The sequence below is a fragment of the Pleurodeles waltl genome, chromosome 10, assembly GCF_031143425.1.
Source record: "Pleurodeles waltl isolate 20211129_DDA chromosome 10, aPleWal1.hap1.20221129, whole genome shotgun sequence".
In the NCBI taxonomy this organism is placed as follows: domain Eukaryota; kingdom Metazoa; phylum Chordata; class Amphibia; order Caudata; family Salamandridae; genus Pleurodeles; species Pleurodeles waltl.
This window is the reverse complement of record NC_090449.1, coordinates 71,685,667-71,700,525: the sequence shown is the minus strand read 5'-3', so window position 1 is coordinate 71,700,525 and position 14,859 is coordinate 71,685,667. Positions and strand designations below refer to the sequence as shown.

Sequence of the window (14,859 nt, the reverse complement as noted above, 5' to 3'; positions counted from 1 at the left end):
CATCTGTTGATGATACTTTGCAGGGATCACCCTTCAACGCGCAGAGACACGAGGAGGTGATGTGTCTGTGTCTCCAGACCAGGAGTACAGTTCCCTTTGTGTTACCACTACACAGGTCTGTGGCCCAAATGAAGGGCCATCTCTGTGAGATCACTTCAACTGAGTTAACTCATGATTGATTTGTTGGACAAAGTCTTGAGCTCTTTACATTTTGTTTCCAGCCTAAATGCTCCTTCTGTTTACTCTCCCAGTTGCAGTGGTAGCGCCTTACTTTCTCAAGTTCAGGATTGGACCAAGAAGCACCATGAGGAAAGCAAGTTCTCCGCTTCTGACTTAAAACAGTTCTGCTGGCAATTTCCACATAGTGCTGTGAGAAGCATTATTATGCTTTTGTAATATTTACCGCAGCACCTCAGATATAGGGGAGGCTTGGGGGCATTGCAATTTTGCATGGGTTTCTTTAACATACCTCTAAAGCACTCAGCAGTGACATTGGCCTGTGGCTAATAAACTGTGATTTAGTGGTAGCAAGACATTCAGCAAAATCCTTAAAATGTTTTCTTCTAGGTGGTGGTTCATTGTTGTACGTGAATGCCAAGGAAGGAGATTTTACTTAACCCCAGAAAATGGCATCCAGTGATATGTTGGAAACTGACAAAACTTCTGGGAATATTCACCCATTATTTCCGGCAGATGTTGCCTAGTGGCAATGGGCCCTAATAAACCATTGGCAGCTACTTCCCAGATTTCCTCAGGCAATTTGGACATAGCCCTGGGTCGAGGAAGACTGTCATCCCCTTGGCTGTTATAGACATTAGAGTACTACGAATCTTCTCAACCAGTTTATCATGAAAAGGCAACCATGCCTTTTGTCTGAAGGGTTTTTTGGTGAGCTCTGTGACTCTGGCCCTCATAGGCAAGTTCCATCACTTAGCTGTGGAATTACCAGGTGTGTGCACCTGAGAACTAAACCCTTCATGTGGTAGGTGAGTGTGCTTTGTCCTTGCCAGAAGGAATGCAGTTCCCTGCAGGTGCAGTTGTAATGAACATATTCGACTTTCTCCTGATCACCGCCAGCATTGAGAGTTAACCAGTTCAACCTCTACCTGTGGACTAGGTTTGCCTTGTGAGGCACTGAGGTTGTCATCTTTTGCTCAGTGCTGATGGAGTTTGTTTCTCTACACAAGTGATGTGTTCCTCAACTATCAATGATCTGGTCCTGGAGCTCACAAGAGAAAAGTAGAAGCCTGACACGTGTTCTTCCTTTCTGGGCCAGTATATATTTGTGAATCTGTAGCACTGAGGTTTCAGACCCCACCTTCCAATGTAAGGAGGCACGTTCGCCTTGATATTGTCACATATGAACACATGGCAGTAGCCATTGTGAATGTTCTTCAATAGAAGTGATCACAGGCAGACAATATTCTTTTTCTTTTGAGTCTATTTATTTACTGGATTTGTCAAGCTTTGACGAGCATACACAGTCATGTTCCAGTGTGTCTCTGGGGTGGGATCACGCTGGGCACTTTGTCCGTGCTTTATGCCATACCCTCTTTAGTGAAAACGTGTCCATAGAACCTGAGGGAGGGCTTGCAAAATTCACTCTTGTCCTTGTTAAATATGAAGTTCACTTCATGAATGGCACTGCATAACTTCTCTGGAGTATCGTCGTGTTCCCTCATGTGTTTCCTTGTCTCGATAAAGAGAATGTTGTTACTATCATTTATGCTGCTAAGTTTCCCTCATGACTCTTCGTATTTCCTCTTGAAAAGCCTCTGTTGCAGAGAACACCTCAAAATGGAGATATTTGTACTTGAAAGACCCACTGTGTGTTGCAAACATAGCAATGCAGGGTGGTGGCTCCTCCAGCTGCATCTTACGGTAACCATTGCTAAAATCCAACCGTGTAAAAAGAAGTGAGCTCCATTTAGTTGATGGGTCATCTTGGATGCGTGGAGCGAAGTGCCTTTCTTGATGGATGGTTTGATTTGGATGTTGCATAACGACGTCTGGGCAGATGCGACCTCCAGACTGTCATTTGGGAATCAGAGCAAAGAGGGAGACTAAAAATGTAGGTCCACGTTTTGCCACGCAATGAAAGGCTCTTTAGCAAAGCTGGACTGGTCAACTTTATGTTGCTTATTGCAATATTTAGGTGTGAAGCGGGCACTAACACGGTGCAGCCAACATCCAGCCAGTTTTACCATGGTAAAATATGATGCAAAAATGAAGTAATACCGTTATTAAAAAAGTGCCACATCATGCTGCATAATTTGCCTTTTCTTGTCGCCTAATTTACTCAACCCTGCCGCATAATTTGACCCTCTCCTGCCGCATAATTCCAGTGGCCCTGATTATAAAAGAAACAGTACAGAAGCAGAGTTTAAGGGGGAGCTGAAGGGTACCGTAGATCAAATTGTAAGGATTACTTAGAATAGTTTGTAAAAGAATCAACATTTTTTTTAGACCTTCATAACAGAGATGACAGTGTATGTGTAGGTGATGTGTTTTTGTCTGTGTGTGTATGTAAAACTCCCAGGTGAATTCCGACACAACCCCTTCCCATTCCCGACCAAAAAACACCTGTACCAAACTATTTACTGCAGGATAGATTTATTGAGGGTCTAACGCCCCAACCCCTCAAAGCTACGCCCCTGCAAGGGTATTCAGTCGGTCGCTGCTCTGCTCGGGCGACGGCCTGTAGTCCCTTCTTTGTGTTTAGTTACTCTCTTCCCCGCCCCGTTGTTATGACGACACAGTCGTAAATCCGCCATTTTGCGCTTCGTTGCGACAGGCGAAGAGGCATGAGCGGAGCTGAGAGCGGGCTTACGGCAGCCGTAGGAACCGACGCCTATCTGAGCCTGAGGGCAGCCCGCAGTGCGGAGGGTGAGTGGGAGCCGCGCACACGGTGCGTTTGAGGCTCCGGCTAGATGGAGGGAAGTGGTGGCAGAACTGGGCCTCGCGGTAGAAATATTTTGGTGCGCGGTGGCCTGGAAGGATGTGTATCATGTGGAAGTGGGTGGAGCGGGGAGGGATACAGTTTTCATGCAACAGCTGTGAAGTTCACCCGGTTACAGGAGAAGGCCCTCCGATCCATTTTTTTTTTTTTTTTTTGTCTTTACGTTTTTCTACCTGTCATTTCGCTTCTTTTGTAATAAATTGCAAACTGCAATTACTAGAAAGGGAAATTAAAAGACTGAGTGGACGAGCTTCTCACTAACACATCTGAAGTTAACGCAGCTGAGGTCATACGGCAATGTGCCATATCTAAGAAGATGTAGGGCTTCTGGGGCGAGTCAGAGCCGAAATCTGAGTTTCGCAGGACTAGGGTGGGCAACCGTAGTCGGGATTGTGATTATATAAATAGGTAAGCTTGCCTTGGACCATGGATAAGAAGGGCTTCAAGCACGATCTTATGGGAATGGTGGCGTGAGGCACAAGGATGGAGGGTTGGGACAAAGATCGTATTTTTATAAGCGGCAAAAGTTAAATAATTTCGGCAAAAAGAATCGCGAATCCTTTTAAATCTAGTTTGCTGGCATGTATAGTTTGGAATACAAATGAACACACGAGTATAGAACATGGAGGACGGCATCTCAAATAATGCAGGCGAAAGGATAGCTCGGACCCTCAGCAGTAAGATGACAAGGTGCACCGGGCCAGAATCCAGGGATCTGCCACTAGAGTTTGTTTGCAATGTGCAGGAATGTTGAAGAGATTGCTGTGGGATGTAGGCAGGAGTATACAGAAATGGTAAGGCCGTCTGGGGGACTGTTAACGGTGAAGTGTGGTAGAGTGGGAGCACAAGTGTACTTTTAATTTGGAACAGTAAATAGCATTGCCCGCGGCATCCTCGGGGAAGCAGGGAGCAGGCGGTTGTAGCCAGATGAGTTGTGAGCAAGCTGGACTTGAAAAGCTTTAGCCAGAAGTACAAACCAAGGGTTGGGAAGGAGAGCACAGTTGCACCCAAGAGTACGCAGAAATGGACGAGGTATTCTAATGTCTTCTACGCCTGCGGCTAGTATTCCTGGCTCTGGCAGACCCTTCTGTCTTCCTGCCATCAGAGCTTCCGTTTTAAGGAGAGAGAAAAACATTTCTTCTGACGCTGCTGAACCTTCTCATCTAAGAGATTTGTCCTTTTGTGGTATCAGCGATGTCTGAATTCCATATCTTTTTGCTATAATTTTATTCTTACCTGCATTTCCCGCTTCCAACCAATGTACTGAAACATAGCTAGTCATGCAAATGGAGTGATCTTCGCACTTGCACCGCCCTGCTGTCGAGGATGCATGATTTAAAGTATAGAGGGAAAATGTATAGCCTTTATTGGCCTGAACGAGAGAGGCCAGTTACAACAATTGAACGGTTTGTGCTTCTCAAAAAGGTGTGTTCAATAAATCCTTCTGCCACAGTGAGTCACTTTCAAATAGGAGCTCTTTTGTGGGGTCTTATCTTTGTCATAGCTCACCTCTGTCAGTCCCCTTCCATGGGGTTGGTGGTGGTCATGAATTTGAATGTTTTCATTAATTACCTAAAGTACCCCCTATTTATTTTATTAGTTTTTATTTAGGGGTCAGAGATGAAGCTTATCAGAAATTGTACAGTGTTTCTGGAATTACTTCTTGATTGCGACTTTGAAAGGCTTTTTAAACGCCAATTAATTTGTCCAAGGAAAAGGCTAGAAATAATATTGAAATAGATGGAAATGCACTTAATAATCTTAGTGATGTGAGACTTTTTTTAATCTAAAGTCTGAGGGGGTTTCATGTTTTTCATGCGTTTGATTTGATTAGGACAAATAAAATGAATATCCTAATAATTATTAATACCTTTGTATGCAAATGATTATGCTTCAGTAATTAGTAGGAGGGTTTATTTAAAATATTTCTTCATTTATCTTGTGTTTTGGTGGCACTTGGGGACACCTTGCCTTATAAATGTTTGAGGTTTAACACCGTCCCCAATCCTGTTGGGCCATTTGCTTGGGAAGTAGTGTCAACACTCCCCTTCCTCTTTCCTTGTATTGGCTTCCCTGAGTGTAATCTTCAGTTTAGTGTTTACAATTGCATTAAGGAGCATCACTTGGAACAAACCTAATCAGTCAGTTCCAATTTCTGTTTATGTTCCGTCTCCGTCCTAAAATCAGTTTATTTTAAAAAGTTGGTTTTTATTTTTATTCTTGAAGTAGACCTAGTTTTTATTTTTCTTTGAATTAATCCAAATATTGCAATGCTTAAACCATTTCTATTTTTGTTACCATCTCTTGCTTCTGTTTTAGTCTTAAAACATAGCTTGTATCTAATGCTTTTATGGGACACTTAGTTTAATTTGTAATTGTTTTCGTATTATTTCACATAATTTAGTCATATCTCATTATATTATTAATGGCATTTGTTAAATTGTTTTGGTAAAAGCGCTATACATGTAATGTGTGGATATTTCCCTAAATTTGGGTGTCTCGTCCATCAGAGTGGAAAGAATGAAAGGTTAAATTGGCCATTTTGTCGATTTTAACTGTGGGTTTTGGTGGGCACTCCCACTCTCCTGAGCTTTCTTATCGCTCCTGGTCCTCTCATGGATGACTGTACGAAGGGCGTTTCTGAATGTCTTAGCATGCATGGCCTTAACAGTTTTGTGTGCAGGAGGTGTGAGAGAAAGTAACTGTTGCATTTAATGCACGAATCTATAATAGTTTCCAGTGTGTAGCATTGATGCAGTCCTAGCACTTGGTAGAACATACTTTTATATAGCATTATAGATCTCTGTTGAAGACCATTCAGGTCTTTAAATGCCCTCTCATGGTGTCTTAGATCCAGCAATTGTCGACAGTGTATACTAAAGGAGAGGGTCTTTAACTTATTGTATAGTGTGGAGTTGTAGGCCTTTACTACTTGTGGAACATTTTACAGACTGAGGGTCGAAATATTGTAATTTTATAAGGGAGCAACAGGAGACAAGCATCGGAACATTAAAGCGGATGTTCTTTACACACAATTATTGCCTCTCTGTATCCCTATTGTCTTCAATGGAACACCCACCTTTTCAGTGTTCTAATGCAACGTACGGTTGCCACATCCCTTCTGCAGTATGCTGTAAGCCCCATGCTTGGACAACAAGGAGAAGCAGGGTAACTTGGAAATGGGTTTGATGTCCCTGGAGAGAAAGGTGGAGTCAAGGCTTCAGATTCTTCAACTGTTCAAAAAGCCAACCGTCAACTGGATATTTTTTGTTGTATGGAATGATCATGCAACTGATGTACGCTACGAACATTTGATTTTTCGAGCGGGCTGCCACTGGCTCTACCTTCACATATTTTGGGTCAAGGATTCTCTTTTGAGCAGCCACAGTTCACCACTTCTACAGAGTTAACTTTTTAAAAAAAAATTAATTGGGGAGGTTGATAGAAATCAGCTTAGTCTGAAGGACAATAACAAAAGTACCTGACTTGCCTGTAGCTTGCTTTTAATTTTCAGATGTAGAGCAGTGGTTCCCAACCTTTTGACTTCTGTGGATGCCCATTGTATCATTACTGGAACCCGGGGACCCTCGCTGAAACATTTTTTAAATCCAGGGACCCCCCACTAAGTCATTACTGAAAGCTGGTGACCTAATCTGTTAATAATATTTAATTTTCTAAGCAGTTGCAGACCCCCTGAGGAGGCTTCGCTGACCCCCATGGGTCCGCCCGACCACAAGTTGGGAACCACTGGTGTAGAGCATTACAACACATCTTTGTGAGAGGTTTAACTAGTAAGAAATGGCAGTGAGGGTTGGCATAAGAGACACCTGACAGAAGGTCGGTAGAGCAGCAGATAGTGGCACAGGTGTTTACTCCTGTGGCAGGTCAGATTCAACTATGTTTGGGAGTAATCCAGCTAAAAACCTTTGTCAGCTGAACAGTGATGAGTTATGGTGTATAGAATCCCTTGTGGCCAAGCCTGTGTATTTTCTAACTCCATAGCTAGGTATGGTGAGTAGGATATAAATGCGATTGTTATTGTGGTCCTTGTGCTGATGCCTCTTTTGTAGCTCAAGATTCTTTGCAGATAACCTTGTGGCGATATCTTCTGCTTATTTTGTGGTAGCATACGTTGAGGTCAGCAGGACCATGAGTGGATATTCCTTCTTTTTTTTTTTTTTTTTCCCCTCTACAACTCTGGCTGACTAGGGACAAGTCTGGTGTGCAATTGATTGGCCGGGACATCATAAATATTTGAATTCACATACTTGGTTTGGGTACTGCTTTTTCTTTTCCAGCTAAGTGAACTGAACCAGAACTGCACCAAAGGTGCCAATGGACTATTTGAAGATGTTTAAGCAGTGTGCTAACATCGGCCTTAGCTATTGCAGATTGTTAGGTATTTATGAGGCACGCAGTGTGGAGGGTTGCAGGTTCCCCAGCTGGATTCTAGGCTCCCCCCTTAGTAGAGTTAATCTGATCTGCCTTTGTACAGTAGCATTGGTTGGGCTATATCGAGGAAGCTGGTCACAGCAATAGGACCATTGTGTGTGTCAAGGCAAGGCCAAGTTCACGTGCCCAGCTGGATTGAGTGTGGGAGGGGGTTTGGATAAGAGGTGGATAGTGCTGTATTGTGCCATTAGTTTGTTGGGTATGGAGTTACTAAAAAGCACTGTTAATAGTGAACACTCTGGCAGCTCCGCAGGAAACGATGGGTATAATTCCCAAATGGCACTGCTAAGTCGATGGTATTTTAGAGCAGGGGAGGCACTGGGGTCGGTGTTTTTGGGTGGGGTGGGGAGGGGGGTCTGTGGGTGAAAGAAGCAGCCCAAGGGGGACAGATGTCAGCCATTGTTTGTCCCAGGTAAATCGCTCTCTCCATATCTATGGTGTTTTTATGGAGGAATTTCACCTCCCTGTCTGCTTCCTTGCATAACTCCGACGGGTTGTCAGTGAGCAATGGACCCTTTCGATGACTACCGTCTGGGATAGATTATGAAGAGATGATAGCCCACATTGGAGTTTTTTTATATATATATATATATATATATATATATATATTCAGAAAGTCTTTATTTAAGATGTACACAAATCCATTCCTGTCACTTAGGTGCCTAAGTAAGACGCATACTCTGCAACACGCTGCCGTACTCTCGGAAGATAAAATTACAGGGTATTTGGACCATTTGATCAAAATGATGTGATGTCATAACATTGAATACTGCTTTGCCTTGAGAAAGCCCCAGGTAAAATTACCGCAAGCGGCGAAACACGTGTTGGCTACTACAATTGGATATACCTATGCACCAATGATTGTTTAACCTTCAATTATCATGACAGGAATGGATTTGTGTACATCTTAAATAAAGACTTTCTGGACATCTATAAAAAAAACTCCAATGTGGGCTCTTATCTCTTCATAAGCTTTGGATTTACTTATAGGGGTTTGGTCCATACCCCTAAACTTTGAGTTCCCACATAATTTAGTTTTAATTTGGCATTTACTAAGGAAGGGAGTTTTTGGACGTCTGGGATAGATGTTTGCTGCCAAAAACTATGCTTAGCAGCATCTTGACATAGGTTTGTGGTTGATGCATGTTTGTAGACTTGGGAAAGCCAATGATGCGGATATTAGATCGTTGGGAGCATTGTTCAAAGTCTTCTGTTTTAACTTGTCCATCTCTTGATGGAGGGCTTTGTGCATTTTGGCTGCATGGACGGGTACTCTTCTATATATGATATGTGCTGCTCAGTGTGCTCTAAGCATGCAGCTTGTCGGTCCATTCTCTTATTCATGTCATCTAGTCTATGAGAGCAAGAGTCTATCTCGGTGATAATGGTGGTCGGGCATCCTTTCATTTCGATTAATAAGTCATGAACTTCCATGGTGTCAATGGCACTTCATGACACTTTTTTTCCTGGGAAGATGAAGTGCTGACCCTGCTGCAAATTGCCTCTCCTGAGAGAGCACGCCCTATTTGCACAATCAAAAGAGCTTCCGCAGCAACTTCAGTTACACTGCACCACTGAGCCCATCCACCCGTGTCTTCCTCCTCTGCAATGTCCTGGCGTATACAGGCCATTTTGTTAGGCCACCTCAAGGTCAATACTACTTAAAGGAACATCAGATCATACCTGTGCAGAAGCATTAGTTCATTTATGGTGACATGGAGAATTGTGGCTGATTTTTTTTGGTCTGTGCATGAAATAAAAAAAAGCAAAGGCCTTGCCAAGGAAGGTAATAGGCCTGGCTTGGAGCCCAAACCGTGGAGCTCATTGTTTGCACTTACTGCTTGTTAGAAGTGTATAAATATATATTCTGAATCAGTCAATAGTTGAGGTTGTTGGTTTTAAACTTGACAAGCTCTGTGTGTATAGATAGATCAATATTACCTACTGGCGGTCACCATAGGTAGTTATAGTTAGGACCTAGTTTCCATTTAAAAAAAAAAAAAATATATATATATATATATATATATATATATATATATATATATATATATATATATATATATATATATATATATATAATTTTTTTTTTTTTTTTTTGACTTGCCTATATCTTTCCCATCATTTGACGAATCTTCTCAAAGGGTCTTAAAAACATTCAGTGCTCACTTAAGCTGCTGTCTGAAATGTTTCTGGGTGATCTGTCAAGCGGGGGGGGCAAGGAGGGTGTGCGGGGCAAGGAGGGTGGGTTTGGTGGGTGGCAGACAGGGGTGGGGGCCGGCAGGGGAGTGTCCCAGAAGGCATTTTCCCCATGTTAATTTCCATAGGTATTTTGAACCCAACTAAATCCCGAACCACTGGACGGATTTACACCAATTTGGCAGAAAGGTAGCTCTTGATCTAGAAAGTGCCCTTTTTGTGATTTGGTGTAAATCCGTTCCGTAGTTATTGCAAGAAAACCAAATGTATGTATATGTGTGTGTGTGTATGTATGTATGTGTGTGTGTGTGTGTGTGTGTATATATATATATATATATATATATATCCTTCATAACACCTTCGCTGAGTGTCGCGACCCTGTTGCGCCAGGAGCAGTCCTATGATTGGCGGTCCATAACCTGTTTAGAAAGTTGCAGCTGCCACTGACTCTACCTTCGCATATTTTGGGTCAAGGATTCTCTTTTGAGCAGCCGCAGTTCACCACTTCTACAGAGTTAACTTTTTTTTTTGTTTTTGAATTTTTAATTGGGCATGTTGATAGAAATCAGCTTAGTCTGAAGGACAACAACAAAAGTACCCGACTTGCCTGTAGGTTGCCTTTAATTTACCCTGTCCCAGAGGGTGAGATTTGAAGCCGTAAACCCTGCTGAGGAAAAAAACAAAAGTACATTCACTCACTAATGCGTGCACTCACAGACCCAAGCGGCTTGCGCGTCCAACCCCCGATGTGCACAGCCTAATGCCTTGCAGGGTTTGGTGGTTATAGGGCATTGGCCTTATGCCAGCCCCTGCCGCTCATGGCTAGGTAGTATAGGGGTTTGGCTGAAGGCACAACCACCATACCTCACTGCGCACCCTCTCACAGACCCACTCAGCAACTCATGCACCCATTCACAGACCCAATTCTCACTCCCGAAGCAACAGGCCCTGCGCATTGGATTAATGTATGGTAATTAAAATTACTTTACATTAAAAAACAAAAAAAAGACATTCACTGAAAAAAGAAAGGTTACAGGGACATTATAGTTAGGTTGTGAATTTATTTCAAATAACTATAACTCACGCTTTAAGGTAACTATAATTCGGGCCCTCGCCAAGCACTGCTAATTAACCCCAGATATTACAGCAATTGTGGCAATTTCTACAACGGCATTACAAATATCAGTGAAACATTAGCAGTCAAGTTTCAAAGAAAAAACAAACTGTGCATATCTGGGGCTCTAGTTATAGTTACCTTTGGGTGCAGTTGCCAGTGGGTAGTTATAACAAAGACCTAGTTTCAATAGGAAAAGCATTTTTTTTATTTTTTTTTATTTATCTTTTTTGTTTCGTCAAACGACCTCAAAGTTATTGGCAAATCTTCATGAAATTTTCAAAATTAGTATGACAGTCAATGCAGCTGCTGTGGTAAAAGCTTCGGGGTAATTTGCCGAGTGGGCACGGGGGTGGGAGAAAGGGAAGCCGGGGGTCCCAATACCCATTTTTCCATAGGGACTTTAGACATGACTACTGCCCAAACGTCTGAATGGAATTGCACCAAATTTGTCTGGAAGCTAGTTCTTGGTGCACAGGTCGTGCTTTTTGTTGTCTGGTGCAATCTGTTCAGTAGTTTGGGAGTTATTAAAGGAAAAAGAAATATATATATATATCTGGGCGGAGCCTAAGCACAGATCTCATGGTGAGATCTGATTGGCTGTGAGCACTTCAACCAGGAAGTGCTTGCAGCCATCTTGGGACCAATATACATGATCGCACCCCATTGAAATGCAATGTAGTGAATGTCACGTTTTGAGGGCCACATAAAGGAGAACGTATAAAGGGTGATCACAGATTTTAGTTGCAATATAACTTATTTGTTGATTGTACCATACTAATTTTGAGAATTGTGGTGTGTTCTAAGGTCATTTTACCCTGTGAAAAAGCTTTCTATTGGGATTTCATGAATTATGTTTCAGAGACAACTGTTCTTGTTGTTTTTTTATTTTTTCCGTTTAAGTTATGGAAGGTGCTCCAGAAGCTAAAATGAAAGCATATTTTCTGTAAATCCACACTATCTTTCTCAGCCATATGAGAATGAAGACTGACATTCTCCATAAAATATGTACTTTCCACAGGAGCAACCTGTCCGTTCATTGCCTTGTGTTCTACCACATCGTCCCAGAGTGTTCTAAAGAACAACTCGAGTGCTAACAGTCTTGCATATAACACAAGTGTGGAAAATCTGAAGCCATCTTGATTGAATGAAACTGGTAAAACTCATACCATTTAATTTAGAGAGAAGCAAAATGAAAGGGTTCGTTTTGTCATAGAAAAGTATGGTTAGTGCTGTAGAAAGAAAAATTAGGACATGTTTTAAGTGAGTTCTCAAATAATTTCCTCGTCTATTTCATTAAAACATGCTGCCACACAGACTGAAACATGCACTTCTCACACCAGCAGCAGACTTCCAGTTAACTTCCTAGTGATTGGCAACTTCTCTACACAGTTCTAATGTGTAACTAAAGAGCTAGCATTCTGAATTTAGGCCAAGGTATGGCACGTCTGAACGCCATTTTGATAGAATCAAAGTAGAAAAGTGAAAGCATTTTCTACTGAGGAAATTGGAGAGCTTCATAACCGATATGTCTCCCAAGATGGCCCCCAGAGAGAAAAAGAAGAGCCCAAGAGCAGTTTGTTTTTGCAGTTTTATGTAGCACAGATTTGACCTGAAGGTATTTTAGTGCATCAGTTACATTACACGAGGACACATTGATTTTGGTTTTAGGCATGGGGAAATTAAGTGATTTGCCTAAAATCAAAGGATGTTGAGCTGATACTGAAACTCAAACCTGGTTCCCCATTTGCAAAGACTGCAGCTCAGGCCGGAAGTCCACATTCTCTCCTCTAAGTGTAACAAATAATCAAACGATCAACTGGATTTAAAAAAAAAACCCATAAAGATAGAAAATAATGTAAAAGTACTTTGTCGCTGTTTGAGTACTCAGAAAATATGTTCATGTTTTTTAGAGCACTAACCATAATTTATATTGAAATGAGAACCTCCCATTTTTTATAATTTCTAAAAGAAATGCTTATGGTATTACAGTTTTGGTTACTTCAAAATGGTGACGAGCGTTCCACTTTTTAGCATCTAGCTGTTCATTAGATTACTGTGGGAAGGCAGAGGTTAGAGGCACAGAGTTGGATAATTAAGGGCAGGGAGGAGGGTGCAGAGGCAACAAGTTGACCATGCTGTGCAGGTGGGAGGGGCAGGGGCAGCACAATCAACCTTAGAAGGCAGGGGAAACAAGCTAACAGCGCAGAACAGGCAAGAGAGGCTGTGGCAATATAACAGACCATTTAGAGCAGAAGGAAGAGGAAGTGGCTGTTCAACCATACATGCCAACAGACCCAATTCAGACAGACTACCAATGGTTTTTAAGCCCAAAAGAGCTTTATTTTATCTGCCTCCTGCCTAAGATATACTCTTGTTTAATGTAAGTCAGTGGGGAAAATCAGTTCCTTTGGTTTTGTTTTTCAAAATCTCCCTCGAACCAAGTGCAAAATGTTGGCAAGTATGGTAAATTGGATCATGGCGGGCAGGAGGAATGGTATAGGGACATCAAGTCAGATGACATAGGGCAGGAGGGAGATAGGCAGGGACACCAAAGTGACCTTCGAGGGCAAGTGTGGGGGGTTGAAGCAGCACAATACACAACACAGGGTAAGCGGGATGGCAGTGCAGCACAAGGGACTGTAGCAAGCAATAGGAAGGGGACCGGGCCATGCACATGGACAACGGACAGCAGACGGCGGGGGTGCATGGACTTGGACAAAGAGGGTAGGGAGGAGGTGGATGTGGCAGCAAGCTAACTGGTCAGGGCAGGTGGGAAGGGCAGAGGCAGAACAACTGCCACATGGGGCTTTAATGAGGGAGCGGGCCTGGATTTGGACAGTGGGTGGGAGGAAGGGGGAGCAGCAGCAAGCTGGGGTGGAGGCAGCACAATGCCGGCTAGGCCCTGCGTCGAACCCTGCCCCCTCTCATTGCGATGGGCATTTTAACGTTAAGATCAACCCAAGAACTTCACTGGAAAAAACAAAGGTTACGGAGATATTGTAGTTAGGAAATTGAATTATAGTTAGGTTCACACAAAACCGTAGCAATTCAGCTGATCGTTATTTTAAGTAACTATAACTCATGCCCTAAGGTAACTATTACTTGCGCCTCACCATGCACTGCTAATTACCCCAGGTATTACATCACTGCTGACCTCTTCTGTGACATCATTGATAATATCACTAACATTTGATGAAAAAATATTGAGAAAACTATGCATGGCAAGGGTGTGAGTTATAGTTATCTTGGGGCTTAAGTAACGTCCCTGTAACTTTAGTTTTATAGCAAAAATATATTGATATATAATATAGCTCCTGTTTCCCTTCCATTGAGGGGACGAGCAAAAGGGTCCTTCTATATAGAGACAGATATATAGATACATAGGTGTGTGTGTATGTATGTGTGTGTGTGTATATATATATATATATATATATATATATATATATATATAGACGATTTGTACAGTAACTACAACACAGAGTAGATACATTGGTTGAGTATTCCAGTGAATTGTTTCTGGACTGTAATTTAAAACCTTCTTGATTCTGTGTTCCCTGTATACATCATCTCATCCATGGTCTTTCTGGTATTACAGAATTGCCCTTTTGTTGCTCTTTTTGTTGAACGAGCAAGACCGCACACCTCCCTATATTTTATATCTTCAGAAGAGTGCTTTAGAAATACCCTGTCGTTGCTGTGGGTCTCATTGCCCTGCATGTAATCATTGGAAAAGGGTTGATATGGGATTTTTTTTTTTTTAAACAAACATTTACCCATTCTTTCACTGAAGAATAGGTTGTCTTTGCCTTTCGAAATGTGCAGATCCAATAGATTACCTTCTCTGGTGTACTCATCTAAACATACTCCATCAACCCAGGCTAACATCACTTCTGATCCATGATTCCTACCTGTGCCAGATTTACTGAAACATGCATCTGAAGTTAGTCTGGAGTGCTCCAGCATGTCTGAAGGCATGCATGTTGAGTGACAGTAAGGCCCTTCTTTCAACTAATCAGGTTCACTTTGGCTCCCATGAGAGTCTAAAGCAAGGCTTTTTAGGTGTCCAGTGAAAAAACGGTTGTGCATTCAAGTGATAGGAAGGCTGTGGTAAATTTTTAGGGTTTGAATTTGAGCT

At 42.2% G+C, this 14,859-nt stretch overlaps 1 protein-coding gene across 5 annotated transcripts in view; it reads left to right on the top strand.

The window, feature by feature from the left end:
* The first annotated feature begins 2,765 nt into the window (after positions 1–2,765).
* E4F1 (E4F transcription factor 1) overlaps positions 2,766–14,859 on the top strand; it is a 336,452-nt gene continuing 324,358 nt past the window's right edge. For 2 of the 5 annotated variants that reach the window (XM_069209718.1, XM_069209719.1), the window contains exon 1: positions 2,766–2,886. In XM_069209718.1, coding sequence (XP_069065819.1) covers positions 2,805–2,886 — 82 coding nt within the window. In that variant the 5' untranslated portion in view covers positions 2,766–2,804. Of the gene's footprint in view, positions 2,909–14,859 lie in introns of all 5 variants that reach the window. The other 3 variants (XM_069209723.1, XM_069209721.1, XM_069209720.1) reach the window with 3 other exon arrangements.